Source organism: Leptidea sinapis, chromosome 24 (assembly GCF_905404315.1).
Source record: "Leptidea sinapis chromosome 24, ilLepSina1.1, whole genome shotgun sequence".
NCBI lineage: Eukaryota > Metazoa > Arthropoda > Insecta > Lepidoptera > Pieridae > Leptidea > Leptidea sinapis.
Genome location: NC_066288.1, coordinates 9481570 through 9501739, shown reverse-complemented (window position 1 = coordinate 9501739; position 20170 = coordinate 9481570). Strand labels below are relative to the sequence as shown.

At 35.5% G+C, this 20170-nt stretch overlaps 2 protein-coding genes across 3 annotated transcripts in view; one reads left to right on the top strand and one right to left on the bottom strand.

Annotated features, from left to right (window-relative positions):
- LOC126971773 (chitooligosaccharidolytic beta-N-acetylglucosaminidase) overlaps window positions 1-7319 on the top strand; it is a 53363-nt gene extending 46044 nt beyond the window's left edge. For both annotated transcript variants that reach the window (XM_050818171.1, XM_050818170.1), the window contains exons 12-16: window positions 1470-1568; window positions 2089-2214; window positions 3245-3332; window positions 5358-5505; window positions 6623-7319. In XM_050818171.1, the coding sequence (XP_050674128.1) occupies window positions 1470-1568; window positions 2089-2214; window positions 3245-3332; window positions 5358-5505; window positions 6623-6704 (543 nt within the window). In that variant the 3' untranslated portion in view covers window positions 6705-7319. The remainder of the gene's footprint in view (window positions 1-1469; window positions 1569-2088; window positions 2215-3244; window positions 3333-5357; window positions 5506-6622) is intronic.
- A 288-nt stretch (window positions 7320-7607) lies between these two features.
- The window catches only part of LOC126971817 (transmembrane protein 50A), a 46897-nt gene continuing 34334 nt past the window's right edge, over window positions 7608-20170 (bottom strand). The window contains exon 5 of the mRNA XM_050818251.1: window positions 7608-7912. The gene's annotated coding sequence lies outside the window, so the exon portion shown is untranslated. The remainder of the gene's footprint in view (window positions 7913-20170) is intronic.

Here is a 20170-nt window from a genome sequence, read left to right as displayed (position 1 = left end):
TAGAATAAATACTTAGGTAAACTTACCTTCACTGCCAAATATATCTCGTCAAGAGCATCATTTAAAAAAAATCCACTTCATGAGAAGTGAAAACCTTAGATTTCCTACTCTTGAATCCCTGAGACTGTCTTTTCAAAAATGATGTTAAATTATGGATTTTTTTCAAATTTACATTGTGTTTTACACTAAGTGTACTCTTGAGCATTGAATATCGGCTCCATAGCGTAGAAGGCTGTAGTTTTCTACACAGTCCTTTAAAATATGTAAGAAATACACTTTCGGAAAACGATTTTTAATTCTTCTCTACTCGCCACTTCATAAAATCATTGTATGTGTTTATATGTCTTTGTATTGAGATTTCTGGCAAGATATTTTCTATAACACAATTTGCCTCTTCCCTAATTGAATATGGTGTCAACATTTCAGAATCGCTTGAACTCATTTTTAATATTCAAATATTAGCATAAAAGATTATAACTTATTTTTTTAATTCCGTCACATACATAACAGATCAGTATCCCGCCAATTTATGTCGATTTTTTAAATTTTAAATATGGAACTCACCGCGTAATTGTTGCGGCTTATTCCGCTCAAACAAGTTTGCGCTAAGTTCACACTGGCTGTTTAGAAAGTCACATGGCATTTCTTTTAGTTTTTATTTACATAATACTCTTCATAGCTGACAGCAGTTCTATTTTTAAAGTTCATTCCGGCCCTTAGATGGGAAGTATTTTGTATGAGGTTTTCCCTCTCTATGGAGGGAAGCAGCATTTTCCACCCAATAATCAGATCGAAATAACATTACTTTCCGAGTATGAGAAATGAAAATAAACATTACATCATCCAAATGAGTGTTGTAATGAAATTCAGTACAACATTATACCATCCGTTTTCATAATAACACTCCTTTGGATGATATTATGTTTACTAGGACTGGCTTTTTTAATGTTAGCAGTAAGCTAACTGTTTCAGAGTCTTTTATAGAGGATTCATATTATGGGTGTAGATAAAGTCTTGTATGCAACAGTTGCATAATAATGCTGAATTTTATTACAACATTCGTTTGGATGATGTAATGGTTATTAGGACATTGGGTGTTTTAAAGTTGGCAAGAAGCTAACTGTTTTAGAATCTTTAATAGAGTATTTAAAGGATGGGTGCATATACATCGCCTTATAAAAGACTTAACCGAGTAGTATGGTATGGCAGGCATAACAAATTCTTTAGGGCCTTGGTTAACTAACGAAACATTATTCTTTTTTGTTTAATTGTAATGTGTTTGTCAAAATAGCTATTATATAGAACAGATATTTGTTATATTACATGATTTGAAGTGCTATTGTTGAGTTTCTTGCCGATTTGTTTCAATAAAAGCAGCCTTTTAAATCTGTTGTAGTGTAAAAAAAATTAAATTAATACGGTCACGAATTTAAACAAGCGCATGTATTTAAAATATTTTTTTTCGACAGGCATTCGGCAAACGTCTTCCGATTATTATGTGGACTAGCACACTCACGGACTACACACACATAGAGAACTTCCTCAATAAAGATGATTATATCATTCAAGTAAGTATCTTAAGAGTCTTAAATGACTCATGTAGATGTTTTGAAATAAATCCTTGGTTCAAAAGTGACACATATTTTTAAATCTTTACATCTAAGATAGGAATTTTTACATAGATCGATATAAAATCACTTATTGAAAGTCAAAAACTACTACCCGTTCCAAAAGGTATACTTCAGACCTTAATAAATAAGAACAAAATATTTATTAATATCTTATGGGTACCACACCGGCGCTTATATCTGCCGCGAAGCAGTAATGTATAAGCATAACTGTGTTTCGGTCTGAAGGGCGCCGCAGCTAGTGAAATTAATGGGCAAATGAGACGTAACATCTTATGTCTCAAGGTGACGAGCGCAATTGTAGTGCCGCTCAGTATTTTTGGGTTTTCCTGATTCCTGGTAATCCTGAGCGGCACTACATTGTAATGGGTAGGGCGCTACAATTACCATCAGCTGAACGTCCGGCTCGTCCCGTCCTTTTTTTTGATAAAAAAAAGTAGACCTATATTTTATTGTACAGGTGTGGACCACGGGAGTTGACCCTCAAATAAGAGGTCTGCTGCAGAAGGGGTACAGACTTATCATGTCCAACTACGATGCGCTTTACTTTGATTGCGGCTTCGGTGCCTGGATCGGGGAAGGTAACCTTTTTATATTATTAAAAGCCAGTAATGTCACACTATATCTTAATATAAGTATACTGCAGCTGACCCAGCAAACGTTGTATTGCCATATAAAGTAATTACAAAAATATTCAATAATTAATATTTTTGGGGTATAAAAAATAGAAGCAACCGATTCTCAGACCTACCAAATATATCGTACCTACTACAATTATTATTGTATTCGATTGCCATCTTGCAACCCTATAGCGGATTTGTGGATGGAATAGAATAATATAAAAATCGTAATACAAAAATAGATGTGGATCGTAGAAGAGCGAAAATCTTGCCAAAAAAGTAAAAAAGATATGGGTTATCAGGGGCTATTATCATTTAGGGGTATGAAAAATAGATGTTGGCCGATTCTCAGACCTACCCGATGTACACACAAAATTAACTCAATAACTTAAAATTTGAAAAAAGTTTTATGAACGATGCGGAACTCGAACCCAAGACCTCTCCGTGCGAGTGCTCTATCGACTGAGCTAACCGTTCGAGTGACGAATCGTCATAAAATCTTGTATGCTTTGTACAACTCTCAGGTTGTGGCATTCCCGCATCGTTCATAAAATTTTGTTTTCAAATTTTATTTGTGTATTAATCCCAGAAGTGTGAGTAATCACTTTAAAAACATAACAAATTGTCATTAATTCTTGTTTTTACGTATTAATTTACATTAACTGTTTTGGACTTACTCGTCTAAGGCGTTGAGTATTATTTTTGTTGCATCACTTTACTTAAATTGTAACTGAAATAATTTGTAAGTAGATTAAGCTGTAAATATTGATTTAAAAGAGTCACAATAAGTTTCGTGCCACTTCTTCTCATTAAGCTTTTCTGAAGTGGCGGTAGATATAAAAACAAAAGAAAACTCTTGACATTCAGAAGTGTCATTTCTTTGACCTACATGACTAAAGTGATCACAGGATTCAGGCTAAATGCTGCCATAGCAACGCTTCCTGTGGGAGGCCTAAAAGATCTCGTGTTTTTACTTATAATTCGATTGAAGGTAACAACTGGTGCGCTCCATACATCGGCTGGCAGAAGGTTTACGAGAACAGTCCTCGGGACATGGCGCAACAATACCAGGATCTTATTCTAGGTAAGCAGGTCTTTCCTAAGCGATATATTTTCCTATACGCTTCCAAAACAAAATGGAATTGATATAAAAGGATTAGAGACAATTTTGAAAATTGCAAAATGTCCTGTATTTTAGGGTATGATACCAGAAGCGGTGTAAATAAATTTTCGCTGTAATAAGTGTTAAGTTACAGTCTTATAAGAATTCTTTGTAAATTTTAACAACTCGTGTTACTAAAAAATAAAAATGATTGTGTGGTTTTCTGAAACCACGGTAAAATTGAAACATTTTTTCACATTATAGACAAAATAGTGTGGAGCACTGGCACAAATGAGTAATAGTCTGTACACTACACGGTCAGCTGTTGCGAACTATAAGCGCCGCCCGTCACGCGACATGCAACACACAGACGAAAAAGTTTGAGACGATGTAATAAAAGATTCACTTTAAATTTACACAATTTTTATAAATATTATAAATACAATAGTTGAATATTTGAATTAAATTGATGTTATAAGTAATTATGTGAAAATATTTAGGCTTTATTATGTGTATTTTGTATAATTTGCACGTCATAAATATAGCTAACATTATACTTAATAATATTATAAAAACAAATAAAGACTGACAAAGAGGATGTAAGACTCAGTAAAAATTGAAATTTAGTTTAGTATGAAACGTACAGTGATGCGACATAAGTTTGAAATAGTAAGTACAATAATATTATGGCAACAAAGAATAATCCGGCTAAGTTAGAATGCGAACAGAACCTCTCTATCCTTAGTTTAATTTACTAGAGGTAGACAAATCTATCCTTTTACGCTTACTTATATTTCAATAACCTCTCGACAGATTGCATTGGACTGTAACTAATAACAATATTAAAATGCAGGCAATATTTTCAAAATTCTTGCGTGGAAAACAGTTTATATGCTTACAATCCTCGTTATTCACTACTAATCTGAATAAATGAACCTACACAAAAAAGTACAAGCTAAAACAATAACTTTTTTGAGAGAAGTACCAAAAAATGCGTCACGCCATGCCAAAAAACTTGTTTAACTTAAAAGAAAATTGTTAGTTAGTTCAAAAGGCTCGGCAGTGTTAACTATGACCAACAGCAAGCATTAGCAACCTTCAAATAAGACTTAAGGATATGTATGACAGGATTAAGTAAGTGATCATAGCTCGAAATGCTATACTTTCACCACAAAACTTGTCTAAAAACACCATGTTTGCGTGGTTTCTGCTTACTCTTTGCCTTAAACGGTTACAGCAATTTATCCGTAATTAGATATACGTTATTGAAAGGCCGTCGGCCGTAGTGGATTTCGGCTATCTCCGTTTTGTACAAGATTATAGCCGTCATCTGTCAATCTATCAATGACTACACGTTTCATACAATTGCTTTTTTCTTACGGTCGTTCCCAATGTACTATCTACAGATAGAGATAAATTACTAACTTCTACTGTCAGTACGTCCGTTTTTTGCACTAATGAAAGTAAATACAAACCTGGGTAAACATTGTCCAATCGAGCGAATTGCAAGAGAATATAATGAGTACCTAAATAAAATACCAGACTTGGACATTGGTGCAGATGGGTTTACAATATTTATAAATAAATGTACTAAAATTTATAAGAAGTAAATGCTGTTGTTTTGTATTGGGCTTAATTTTAATTTTAACATAATATTTAGATAAACTGTAATCTTACTAATAATATTTAACTTTAAACAAGTTGTATAGTATGCTCGGGAAGGTAACAGATAATGAAAGATGTGTAACCCTGTAAGTCATCTGTACACTTAGATATATATTTTTTTTTTTAGTTTTGTAAGTAATTTATGTATTAGTGTGCGATTGTTGGGTTTCTGAATAAATAAATTAGCTATATAGAATCTGAAGCTATTCCAATATACCCGATAAGTCATTCTTATCACCTCATGTTGGGACGCGTGAATTGCAATTTCTTAGTTATTTCGTTCGTGTTTCGTCTATCTTGACAATCATATATATTTTATTAAATAAATATATTATAAATAAGGTGGTGAAGCTGCTTTGTGGTCCGAGCAAACTGATTCATCTACTGCTGAGAGTCGACTGTGGCCGCGTGCCGCCGCCATGGCAGAGCGACTGTGGGCAGAACCTCGCGAAAACTGGCGCAGCGCTGAGCGACGTATGCTGGCAGTCAGGTAGCTAGTCACCAGTGGGAGGCTCCTTTGTACAGGATGTCGGCTAGTGAAATTACTTGGCAAATGAGGAAACTTAACATCTTATGTGTCAAGGAGACGAGCGCAATTGTAGTGCCGCTCAGAAGATTGGGTTTTTCAAGAATCCTGAGCGGCACTGCATTGTAATGGGCAGGGCGTATCAATTACCATCAGCTGAACGTCCTGTTCGTCTCGTCCCTTATTGTCATATCTCAATATTATTACCAACAGACGGAGAAGTCACATGACTGTGCAACCGTGTGAGAAAGGGTTGCATGTCGCAATTTTTTTATATCTGATGCCTGACTCCAGAGTAGCTCTAAGGCAAAAGGACCAAGTTAAATGATCAAGCCTTCGACTTTTGGACAAAAAACGCACTTTTTTATATAACAGGGAGCAAACGGGCAAGAGGCTCACGCAATAAAAAGTAGTAAGGCAACCCATTAACATCCGTAGCACGTAGATGCGTTGCCGACCTTTAAGTTTGGGAGCATCATCTAGCCTTGAAGGTCGTTTAGTGGTTATTTAGTTGGTTAAGTTTTTAGTTTCTTCTAAATAGGTATATTATGTTTATACAATATGGCATCAAACTTGACTTTCATTTTCGTACAAATGAATTAAGATCTATCCTTTATTCAAACAAAACCTTATAACTTATATTTACAATACTACGATTATATAAAATTAAAACTATCATTACGTGGAAGCGTACCAAGAATACTGGCAGCATTTCCGCGTTGGATAGCTAGGCTGAGCAGTTGACCGAAATAGCTGCCAGCGCTTGGGTTTCCAGTAGCCTTATTGAGGCGCGAATACTTTGTATATTCTCTGGGCCCCTCGGGCGAAGTGTCTCGACACCAAACGGCACAAAGATGTATGACTCACTGAGACCAACATATTTGCGACGCTTGCTGTCTTCAACAGTCGAAGCAGCAGCCTCAACACCAACTGACGTAACTTGGACATGAGAAGGAGGCAGAGTGTCGATGCAAGTCGCGTCCTACACCAGCGCCCTTCACGCAATGAATAAATAAATTTAGATTTATTTCATTTCAAATGGGTAATATGTTTTTAATTGTTTTTATTTTTTTATTTCTAGGGAGCGTCTTGTCAGACTGGGTATACAAGCGGACTCGGTGGAGCCAGAGTGGTGCTATCAAAATGATGGCTACTGTTATTAAACAAATATATTTTGATTTAAGTACTCAAAAAATTTATTCTATGAGATTATTATACAAAAAAGTTGCTCGAAGCTTACTCATACTGCAGGAAATTTTTCTGAAGAATTCTCTCATTATTTAGTATATTCGATTTTAATGATGAATATTGAGTAACGGCCGTTCCCAATATACTATCTACAGATAGAGATAAATTACTACCTTCTACTGTCAGTAATTAGCTGTCAATAATCTGAAGCTGTTCCAATATACCCGATTAGTCATTCTTATCGCCTTATAATGGTACGCGTGAATTGCAATTTCCATACAAACTTCTATCGCTGGTAAGCTATACGTCGTCAAATTAACAGACAGTGTGTACGGATAAGGTGAGTTGCCGTCGATAAGTTTATTGGGACAGAAAAGTCAACAATAGTTACGATTTTTATCTCAAGTAAAAGATAGACTGAATATTGGGAGTGGCCGATAGATTAGATATATATCAAGTCAATATTCGTGTTATAACTTGTAAAATAATACTAGGTCTGCATATATGATTTTCATATTAAATTATGTTACTCAATTGAGATTATGTTTAATGTAAGTAACAATCTGATCATAATAAAACTCTATTTTGTATTCAGTATTTTATTTCAACATCGAAAATACACATTTTACTTATTAAATAACAAAATTATGACATTCGTGAAGTCTTTAATGTTGTGATATTTTATTTTTTATTTTTAATTGACTTTCTACACAGATATTTTATAAACTCATATGTTTTAATAATGTGCCATAGGTCCATATGGTCCATTGTTGTAGTAGATTCTGTCAGATACTGGAATTTCTCTGCTCACGCCAACCTCTGCTTCGCCAGACCCATATTGGACCGACCCCATGCCAAACATTGGCAGTTCGCCTTGAACATCAACTGTTCCAAGGAACGGCATTGAACCCATTACAGATACAACTCCGTTAATTACTAAATTATCAGATGAAATCATAAATTTCGGTCTAGGTAACTGTGAGATGGCTTCCATTGTCAATTGGCTTGTAAATCCCTGTTGCATACAGGCCGTATCAAAGAAAGTCTCTCTGGCAAGTTGTCTGGGGTATTCTGGCATGCCATAATATAACGGTTCTCGTAGCGGAGTATCATAGAGTCTGTTTATTCGTGCCATATCAAAGTAATTTGTTGGTGTAAGTCCATAAGTTTGAGCTATAGTTTCCTGTAAACAATGACTTATTTAAAACAATTTTACAATTTAATAGTTTTGTACTGGCTTAGATAATTTATACGTCTAAATAGAGTCTCTTGCTGTTAAACAACCAATAAAAACAGGCCAGGAATATTAGTTTAGTGTGCGTGACAAGCTACGTCTTACGCTCGCCATTTGTATGACACTTTGTGTTAGTGTGCGTGAATTACTCAAAATAGAGGTTAGTTCTAAACAAAATTTTTTTCAACATTTTCACAGCGATCATAGTTTATCTAGATGTATAAATTAAAAAAAAAATATACAAAAATTAAAAATTGGTTTACTTAAATAGCAGGCGAACTTTAAGTATAAAATATTTTTGACTAGAGAGTTCGTTTTAAAATATATAAATTAAATATTTAAAAAATATATATATGGCAAATATGTATATGTACGTTAAGTAATACATAATTATTTAAATGTGACATCAATTAAACGTTTTTATCCAAATGAAAACTATGACATGATTTTGCTTGAGTAGTGTTAGCACAGTTGGGAACTACTTAAAACATTGCTGCATTCGCCAATTATTTGCCATACAAGAATTGACTTTATATAATATTATTCTAGCTGACCCGACAGACGTTGTTACATAATAAATAAAATACTGTTTTTATGAATATGACAATAATATCTCATAACATCAATAATTATTTCGTAAAATATGCTGCCTGTTGTGATTAAATTATTTCACAGCAGTACAGCCAATAAATTCTCTCATAGAAAATATATCCATACAAAACAAATATTGGAAATAAAAATAATTATGGGTTCCAAATCGAAATAAAAACTATCCTATCTCTCAAGTTGTACTAAACTGCACTCCATGAAGCAATCCCCAATTAAATCCATTCATTAGTTTAGGATTTCACCGGAAAGAAACATCACGACACCGGATTTATATATCATCATCATCAGCCGGAAGACGTCCACTGCTGGACAAAGGCATCTCCCAAGATTTCCACGACGACCGATCCTACGCTGCCCTCATCCAACGTATTTTGGCGATCTTGACGAGATCGTAGGTCCATCTAGTGGGGGGCCTACCAACACTACGTCTTCCGGTACGTCGAACTATGTGCCCTGCCCACTGCCACTTCAGTTTCGCAATCATAAGTGATTTATATATATTAAGATTTAAATATTATCTTATTGGCGTGGCGTACCTACCAGAGTATTTTAAACTTTGGCTCAAAAAATAATCCTCTCTTGTGCACGCTTGTAAGGTACACCACCAATGGTAAATGAATACCAGTATACCAGTAGGAAGTTCCTTTGCACAGGAAGCCGGGTAGATTATGGTTACCACAACGGCGGCTATTTCTGCCGTGAAGCAGTAATGGGTAAACATTACTGTATATCGGTCTGAAGGGCGCCGTAGCTAGTGCAATTACTAGGCTAATGAGACACTTAACATCTTGTCTCAAGTTGACGAGCGCAATTGTAGTGCCGCTCAGAATTGCTGGGTTTTTAAAGAATCCTGAGCGGCACTGCATTGTAATGGGCAGGGCGCATCAATTACTATCAGCAGAACGTCCTGCATCGCGTCCGTTATTTTCATGCAAAAAATGAACATAAATGAAACCATAGATTGACAATATACTAACCCCCTTATTCATAATAGTCTGCTAACTTAATGCATTGCTAATTCTCACTCTGTCTTCTTCTATTGACCTGAGTCAGAATGAGAAGAATCACTCCTAAGCGGCTGTTTAAAGTTAGCGGACCATTATGAATAAGGGGGTATATCTTTAACGGAAATACAGCAAGATAGAAATGGTAAGCGATTATATTATGTTACTGTAACTGATTTTGATTGATAAGTCGTAAACAATCAGACACGCTTGGAATTCGCTCCTTTGTATTTTGAATATTAAACCACTAACTAACGCACACATTTAAAATTAATGTAATTGCTCACGCACGTGGATCGGGCTGTCAGATGGTCTATACGCTAATATATTTCTAAGTCAATGGATGAACGTAAGGCTGGAATGCATCATATTAGCTGTTATACTCGTAGTTAAGGCTAAAGTCATAACAACTAAAAATTTAATGTCTGGGAGAGTTTCTTGCGCCGCTTCTTCTCGCTTCAAGCGCCATTTGTTTCCGAAGCGGTATTAGTATCTAGTTCCTATATTAGAAATGACATCAAAAAGAATTCTATAGGCATCAATTTTGAAAAAATAAATTCTTTTTATGGCTTTTAACGCTAACTTGAACATAGACTGCGGAATGTGTTGCACCATCGTATTCCTTGGCATAGTTAAAGTTAAAAAGTGATATATCAAGTCAGTATCGAATATTTAATTGAAACTTTTGACAGGTCACTATTTAGCTATTTAACATTTAGCGATAGCTTTGACCGGCGAAGATTGGACAGTTACGGTTGACAGTTAAAAGTTATGTCGTCATCTAAAAATTGTCAAATGCTGCAACGCATTTTTTGCTTAATCGGTAGTTTAACAGTTATTTTTCATGAAAATAAAGGACGAGACGAGCAGGACGTTCAGCTAAGTTAATTGATACACCCTGCATACAATGGAGTGCCGATCAAGGTTCTTGAAAACCCCCAACAATTCTGAGCGGCATTACAACTGCACTCGTCACCTTGAGACATAAGATGTTAAGTCTCATTTTCCCAGTAATTTCACTAGCTACAGCGCCTTTCAGACCGAAACACAGCAATGCTTACACATTACTGCTTCACGGCAGAAATAGGCGCCGTTGTGGTACCCATAATCTAGCCGGCATCCTGTACAAAGGAGCCTCCCACTGGCAGGTTTGTTATTGCTAAAGTTAGTTGGTGCAACACAGCCTTAAGAAAATTTACAGCACTTACCTCAAATACAGAAACTAGGAAACAGAATAGAAACACTTGAGCCCGCATGTTATTTGATAATGTCACACTTTTGTTGACTCGATACATTAACCCAATGCCCTATTTATACACAAATATTTATACACAGCACTGATCGCGTTATAAAAGACGTTACAACACACTTACGTGTAACACGTATTTAATGCTATTCATTACAAAATTTATGATAAGGCAAAGCAAAAAAGTCACACACTGCAGTTTAGTTATAGAACAACAATACAGTGATTTCGTCCGTTTCAAAGTCGATTACATTCCGCCGCTAAAGGTAGGCCCTATTCAAAATTTTCGGAATTGTCTGGTGTCTAAGTATATCACTTTGCCTCATATACAGGTTGTCCCAAACTTATGGGACATGAAGGGAAAGTGCCTTAAATATCGAAGATAGGCTTTTTTACTGAAAGAAGACTTTATGTTATTTTTAAAAGTTAGTAATTCTGCATTCAAAGATTTTCTAAAAATTACTTGCTTCGTCTGGGAATCGAACCGACTTAAATTAAAAAAAAAACACCACTTTTATGATGCCAATCGAAAGAATAGCCAAAAACTAATAACTCTTTTTAAGTAACATAGTATTTTAAAAGAAAGTAGTCAATTAAGTGGGTATTTTTTTGTAAATTAATTAATTAAATGCTCAAAATGTGATCCCTCTTGTCTTACCCAAATCGCCAATCTTTTAATGAGACCTCTGCCTGTTGATTTTCTTATAATTTTATGGTGAATACTCGATGTGATACGGCACAATTCTGTGTGTAACTCGCCCACGTTCTCGTATCGCTTTTTGTATAGCATATCTTTCACGTATCCCCAAAAGAAGAAATCTAACGGTGTAAGGTCCGGGGATCTGGCCGGCCATCTAATCGGTCCATTCGTACCAATCCAAGTAGGAAACATTCATTTTACGTTGTTCCTTTCTTTTAAAATACTATGTTACTTAAGAAGAGTTATTAGTTTTTGGCCATTCTTTCGATTGGCATCATAAAAGTGGTGTTTTTTTTTAATTTAAGTCGGTTCGATTACATTAGTGTTGTGTGTATCTTATACTCAAATTGAATAGATTTAGTGAAAAGTTCAATGTGTATTTACTGTGCATTGTTGAAATTGTATTTTTGTTTGTTTAATATATTATTCAAAATAAATTTTAAAAATAAATTAAAAATTCAATAGTTGTTTTTAAACATAATGAAATTTCAAATTTGAATACTTACTAATAGATCTAAGTTTACACTTCTATCGACAGCCTCTACAACTGCCTATTGTTTTTCACAGCTAGACGGTTATAATATTTTTTTAAGGCAATAAGGGACGAGACTAGCAGGACGTTGACGAATTGATACGCCCTGCCCATTACAATGCAGTGCTGCTCAGGATTCTTGAAAACCCCAAAAACTCTGATCGGCACAACAATTTCGCTCGTCACCTTGAGACATAAGATGTTAATTCTCATTTGCACAGTTATTTCACTAACTACGGCGCCTTTCATAGCGAAACACATTAATGCTCACACATTACTGCTTCACGGCAGAAATAGGCGCCGTCGTGGTACCCATAATCTAGCCGGCATCCTGTGCAAAGGAGCCTCCCACTGGCAAATATATTTGCAAAGGAGTTCTCCAAAGTGAAGCAAATTAATTTCTAACTGATACATCGCTTGACTGAGGGATCACTTAAGCTTAAATTTTTACTGACAAACATAGTCACATGTCGAGTTTCAAAGGAAAACAATAATAATTAATAATAAACTATTCTAATAATCTAACCAAAATCTAGAATATTCCGGAAATGTCTTAAATCGAAGTATTATATTCGAACTAAAATATTTGTCGGTGCAACAGTTTTTATGTGCTGGCAACTTGCCGAATTTTAACAAATTCCAATCCATACCGTTTTTATATTTCAGACATTCATATATTTACAAGACATGTTTATTGTACAAGTGTGGTGATAAATACTGTCAGAATTCCCGCATTGGATCGGGATCAGCCTACTATGGAAGTAGCTGTGTCCAAAAACTGTGTGTCTCTAACGGTTTCCAAAAGTTCTATTGAAAGGCACAGATAGTAGAGACATTTGTAAGGTACCTGCAGCGTTTGCCATCGTCAGCAATCGATGCAGCAGTTGAACTGATAAGATGGAGCCAGACTGTACTGACGTAACCTTCACCGCACCAAGCAACCAGCGTCATACAACCAGGAGTCTTGTAATTACGATGAGTGAGAGAGACGAATATTTGACTCCAGAAAAGCTTGAATATTTAGAAAGACATTTGCCTGGCAGTTGACATTTTTGGCAGCTGGCGTGGCGACTGTAACAGTATAGAAACGATAGATCCTGATGTCCTTGTAACATCGACCGGTAGACCAGTCCGCTGTTCAAAGTCAAATACTCATTATTCAATTACGCTTAAAAAAGCACTTCTGAATCGCCACTATAAAGATTTCTATTAAATTACTGAATCAACCATATGTTCGGAAAAAGTAGAGCACTTGAGAAGATACATACAAGAAGCTCGTTGAATTTATTATTACAATAGTATGATAACTGAAATTTGTTGAAGCTGACAATGACAAATGAGTTATATGGATTCTGGTGGCCAATCACACATTAACCAAATCATTAAGGTACTATAATTCTTTCTGTTATTTAGACATTATTGCATTATCCATTCCAATTAATTAAAACAAATGTAATTATTTGTAGCAGAACTTAAACGGCTAACGGGGTTCCTATCCGGCCATTGCAAGCTGAATGGGCACCTAGCCAGAATCAAACCTGTGCAGATTCTGCTGCGAAGCCGTTGAAGACATCCTTCTGGATTGCGAAGCCATTGCCAGAATCAGGCTGGGGTGTCTTAAAATACCTTCACTTGTAGAAGACGACGTGCCCTGCCTAAACCCTCTGAGGATCCTACGCCTTTTAAATATATAAGATCTCAAGGATATAATTTAAATCTCGGCACAGTAACACGTTCCCTAGCTAGTAGCCTCGATTCTCCTCCTTAACTTTTGAGTTGGGGGTAGGCGCACTAGCGCAAGCAGGGGGCACAATAGATCATAATGATAATAACAAACGGCTTTGGTATCAGCTTTACAGATACCTAAATCAGATATTTGTATGTGAGTCACCACTTCGCCCGCGCCGGTGCGTTTCCCATTTAGACGAACTAGTCAATTAATTGTGACTAGACCAGGTCCAAAATACCACAGTGACTGAAGACGAACTTTTAATCCCATAAGTCTTATTGTTTGAACACCATAGATATAACTTGCTTTTGTTTTTTTTTTTTTTTTTTAGTTTGTTAAGTTAAGAAATTTGTTTTTCTTTTGTCTTTTTAATAATGTACTTAGATTATAATGGGGCTGACATGTACATACGTATAAAAGCCCCTAAATCAATAAAGAAAAAAAAGATAAGGTTTAATCAATATTATAATATGTGTTGCCAGAGATGACGAACGGAACGCAGACGTGCTCGCTAACTATGGGCCTTATAAGGAAGATCATTGTCACTCAGAGGGCAATGGAGAGAACTGTCGAATCACAAATCGTGGTCTGTACGAGAACCAAAGTTACCGACATAGCCCACATGGTTGCGAAACTCAAGTGGCAGTGCACATAGCTCGACGGACAGATAGCCGTTGGGGTAGTAAACTCCTCGAATGGCGACAACATTGACCAACGATCTGATCAAGATCGCCGGAGTACGTTGAATGAGGGCAGCGCAGGACCGATCGTCATGGCGACCTTTTGGGGAGGCCTTTGTCCAGCAGTGGACGTCTTCCGGCTGAAGTGATGAGATCAGGGATCACGGTTCACAAAAGCTTTTGTAGTAAGGAGCTGCTGGTTTCCGGTTATACTTCTGCTCAGTTTGTGATTTATCGGCTAGCAAAATAAGTTAAACAAACAAAATGAACAAAGGAATACAATAGAACTTAAAGGGCATGTCAGATAACGTATTTCGCGGTAAACATTCATCAAATCCGTTTATTGTCTTATCAACAGCTGCTATCCTACTTTAACTGAACTGGGGCCCTTTGAATACAACTCAATAACATTACAAATACGAACATATCAGTTTTAACTTCGTATTTCCATTGTTGTATTTTAGAATATTACATCAGTGAAAAATATGTTAGCTAAGCCATTTTTTTTATAATGATATGGTACAAGACGAGCAGGACGTTCAACAGTAGTGGTAAGTGCCGCTCAGGATTCTTGAAAAACCCAATAATTCTGAGTTTGCACTACAATTGAGCTCGTCACCTTGAGACTTAAGATGTTAAGTCTCATTTGCCCAGTAATAACACTAGCTACGGTGCCCTTCAGACCGAAACACAATAATGTTTACACATTACTGCTTCACGGCAGAAATAGGCGCCGTTGTGGTACCCATAACCTAGCCGGCATCCTTTGCAAAGGAGCCTTCCACTGGTAAAGTTGAAGGCAACAGACCAAAGAACGCTTTGAAGCGATCGTTGAATGTGGAGTACGTTCCCTCTTTTAATCCTCAACATAGCATCCGTTCTAGATAGATTAAGAAGTCATTTTAAGGTGGGTACCCATGACCTGATGTGTCCTAGAAACTTATGTTGTAAAGATTTGTTCACTTAACTAGTGGCCATAAGTTTCTTGCCATTTCCAAGCTCAACTTTTACGAAGTGGTGGCAGAACATATCTTAATATATTATATAAATCCAGTGTCCTGATATTTGTTCCCAGTGAACTCCTAAACGAACGGATTTTATTGGGGATTACTTTATGGAGTGAAGTTTAATCCAACTTGAGAAATAGGATAGTTTTTATTTCGAATTGGAACTCATAATCCAATATTTGTTTTGTTAGGATATAATACTTTCTATCAGAGAATTTACGGCTTGCCAGTTCCTTTGTGAAACAATTTCATTATAACAACATGGAGCTTTTTTGACGAAATAATTCTTGATGTTTTGAAATATTATTGACAAATTCATACTAAAATAATATTTTACTTATATTTATTTTAGAGCACAACGACTGTCGGGTCATCTAGTAAGTTTATAGTTAGGAATTGTAACAGTAAACTTACGTAAGTAAAATTTACGTATACTTAAATAAGTGCAAATTATTGAAGTAAATTAATAAATATTTTTGACGTTGACAAATATCACAGCTTAAGATAAATGCTTCCCAATATACCTTAAAAATGATTTAAATTTATAAATAACGTGTCACGTTCTTTGTCCGCGATGGACTCCTAAACTAATGAACGGATTTTTAATGGGGATTACTTCATGGAGTGCAGTTTAGTCCAACTTGAGAGATAGAATAGTTTTTATTTCAATTTGGGTCCCATATTTGATTTGTACGGACATATTTTTCTATGAGAGAATTTATTGACATACGGATTCACAGTTCTGCTGTGAAACAATTTCATTACAACAACATGGAGCATTTTTTACGAAATAATTCTTGGTGTTAAGAAATATTATTGAAAATTTAATAAAAAACAGTATTTTATTTATTATGTACAGAACAACGTCTGTCGGGTCTAAATATTTTTTGATGTTGACTTAAAAATATCACAGCTTAAGAAAAATTGCTTCCCAATATAGCTTAAAAATGAATTAAAATACTATAGTACACGAGTAACAGGGAATTGTTAAAATGTGAATGTCAGGGACACAAGATAAGTAGAGGTTGGTCATTAACTTGACCTCTGGCTGATTTAATTTCAGAATTTAAAGCTTGGTATATATTTAAATGTGAAATTAGTTTAGTTAAGGATAAAACACTAGGTACGTAATTGTATATACCTTAGAACATTGATACGTCTAGATAGATTATCGGCCGTTTCCAATATACTATCTACAGATAGAGATAAATTACTACCTTCTACTGTCAGTAATTAGCTGTCAATAATCTGAAGCTGTCCCAATATAGCCGATAAGTCATTCTTATATTGGGACGCGGACAAATTGCAATTTCCATACGAACTTCTATCGCTGGTAAGCTATACGTTTGCATTGATAGACAACGTGTACGGATAAGGTGAGTTACCGTAGATAAGTTTATTGGGACAGAAAATCCAACGATAGTTACGATTTTTATCTCAAGTAAGAGATAGACAGAATATTGGGAACGGCCTTTAGACAGCTGTGAAAACGTCGAATAAAATTGAGTTTACAATTACTAACCTCTTTTTTGAGTAATGCACGCACACCAACAAAAAGTATCATACAAATCGCGTGCGTAAGACGTAACTTGTCATGCACACTACACTAATATTCCAGGCCTGTTTTTATCGATTGTCTAACAGCAAGAGAGTCTATCTAGACATATAAATTATCTAAAGTAACTAAATACTTCTCCAGTCTTCGTAGTTATTGAGATATCAATGTCATGTGTATGTATGTCAATGTAGGTAAGCAATTTTGATAAAATTTTACTAAAGCGTTATTATTGTAAGACTTTAGCATATAAAGGTTTCAGTAATACAGTCGCATCATTGTTTTGTATAAAAATTCAGCAAAACTCTGTATCGTATAAAAATATCGCAAGATGAAAATAAATGCATTCCGTTTCACGACGTGTGCGGTATGATCAGGGTTACCAACCTTTCTGTAAGAAGTAGAGTATTTCTGATTACAGTGAGGTTAGTATTACATTAGATTGTACTTTGACTGACTCGTTGTACCTTATAATATCTGTTTTGGCGCATTACTAGCGCGAGACCATAGCCTTAAGGAAAATCTATCAGAGTGAATTTTTGCGATGCGCGCGAACACCGACATCCAAATTCGACACCCTGACGTTAGTTGGTCAACTAGACCATTTGTATCATACTTCACACTAAAATAACTAAACTATGCGGTATGATAATATTTTCATTAGTTGTATTTAATGTCTACTTTTTTACAATATTATTTTTTCTACAAACACCAAAGAAGTTTAAATTCTTGCGTGCGTACTTTTTTATTTTTTGTGTTATGTTGATGGGCGTTGGGCATGAAAAAATCAGTTTTTGTACAAAGAGTATTTTAACGTGCTCTATAATTAGTGTTATACTTCATAAAGTATACCTACATGAAACAGAGAACAATACTCTATTTTAAGCTACGGCTGGCAGCCCTAAATACGATATAGAAATAACGTAGAATATATTGAAAACCTCGTTCGTGCATTAAATGTATAATTCGTGCGTAAACACGTAACAGAAAGTGGGCAATTCCACGAACAAGTGTCATACAGACTATTGCTCATAACCTTTTAAAGATTACTGGCAACACCAAAAAATATTGGGTTAAATAATTTTTAACCAATTCTCAAGTCTTATAACTAAGTCTCTCTATTCTACACTCTGTCTGCCCATGGACTGTATCTCATAAACCGCACTTGTTAGGCAGCTGGTATGGATATTATGGATACTTACGCATTATTATTGCTGCCATAATTATAGCCTACATTTTTTCCTTCAGTTATACTGCGAAAACTACTAAACCAATCGGAATAATACTTATACCATAAGATGCAGCGTTTTTCGGAGAACGTTTAAGTATACAATTTATGTCGATTACGTATCCGGAACCTATATTTTCTGACTTAGAAATTCTTAGTTATCTTAATATTTATAAAAAATTAATATACTTAAATGAGAATGGGACATTAGAGAAATACATCTCTCAACATTACATTACTAATGTGTGGTAGAGACTGAAAGATAAAATAACGGATGTGAATAGGATGTATTTGTGACACTGTATAATGTATATTATGACTTAAATGAACATGGACAAGACGAAGATCATGACAAATGTCCATGTTGCACTTACTGCCGCAACAATTTGGAACCGTACTCTCGAAATTGTTGACGAGTACGTCTACCTTGGACAAACATTCCAGTTATGCAGGTCCAATTTCCCGAAAGAGATCACTCGTCCAATCCAACTCGGATTGGCAACGTTCGGGAAGCTCCGTAATATCTTCTCGTCCCAAATACCACAGTGTCTGAAGACGAAGGTGTTCAACCAGTGTCTGTTGCCAGTGATGACTTACGGTAGTGGTCGCTTACTGTAGTCCTGATGAGAAAGCTCATGGTCGCTCTGAGTCCTCGAATATCCCACAAGATGGACCGATGATCTGGTTAAGGTTGCCGTAATACGTTGGATGAGGGCAGCGCAGGACCGATCGTTGTGGAGATCTTTGGGCCTTTGTCCAGCAGTCGACGTCTTCCGACTGGTGATCATAATACATACGTAAGAACTATGTCCCGCTGATTAGTATCAGAGCCTTTGTAAGAAATATATTATATAGAGTTTTAGTTATTTTAAAAATAGATTTAATTTCTTACGTTTTTATTTTAAAAAACAAACCTTACATATCGCCTCGCTTTGATAAAGTTTTCACTTTTGCTGTGTGGTCTTATGAAGACAGTTATGATGAGCACGTTAATTACAAACAATAGACTTGATAGTGACTCCCTGGTATGCTAACGACTATTTTGAGTCATCAACCATAATATTAAAATCTTTAGAAGACGATACGTGCACCTCATATCATTTACCTTCCGTTCGCTGTTTGAAGTCCTCCAGATGCGGTCAGAGAATTAACCTAGTTTACATTTAACATGTCGTAAATATTTAACTTCTCTTGCATAACCATTTAACCAGTCAGTTTAAGTGTTCAGTTTGACTATTGTGTATCTTATTTTATTAGATTGTTAACTTTTTAGCTTCAGGTCTGTTTCAATCAAAGATATATAAAATATATGTTAAAAAGGAGCAGATATTATGCTAGTATCGCGTGCATTGGATAACTCAAAAGTGTCCCAAGACCCAATATCTTAACAAGTATGAAACAAGACTCAGTTATTATATAATATAGTCAAAAGTCAAAATCAAATAAACTTTTTTCAATTACGCTTAAGCTAAGCGCTTTTGAATAGTCACTATAAATATTTCTTTTAAATTACTGAATCTGAAATATGTTCGTAAAAAGTAGAGCTCGTGAGAAGAACATACAAGAAAGTCAACGGCCACTTTTTCAGTCAATAGACAGCTTCAAAATGTCTGTAATATACAAAAATAAAATAGTTTGTAAGGTGCTGCATCCTATATATGAATTGTGTTCAAAGTTAGAAGTGTTTTAAATTTGTTTGTGTAAGGATACTTAATGAACATGGTCGTGATTACTGTCACAATTAGTAATCGCATCCAACAATTACAATGATTTATTAACTACTTGCTTGTACCCGCGACTTCGTCCGCGTTGAATAGTTATTTTTTAGGATCCTTTTCACATAATACACATACAAATTACTGCTGTTTCCGCTGCTGGCAGCGCTCTTCATACTATACAGCGCATATCCCTTGACAT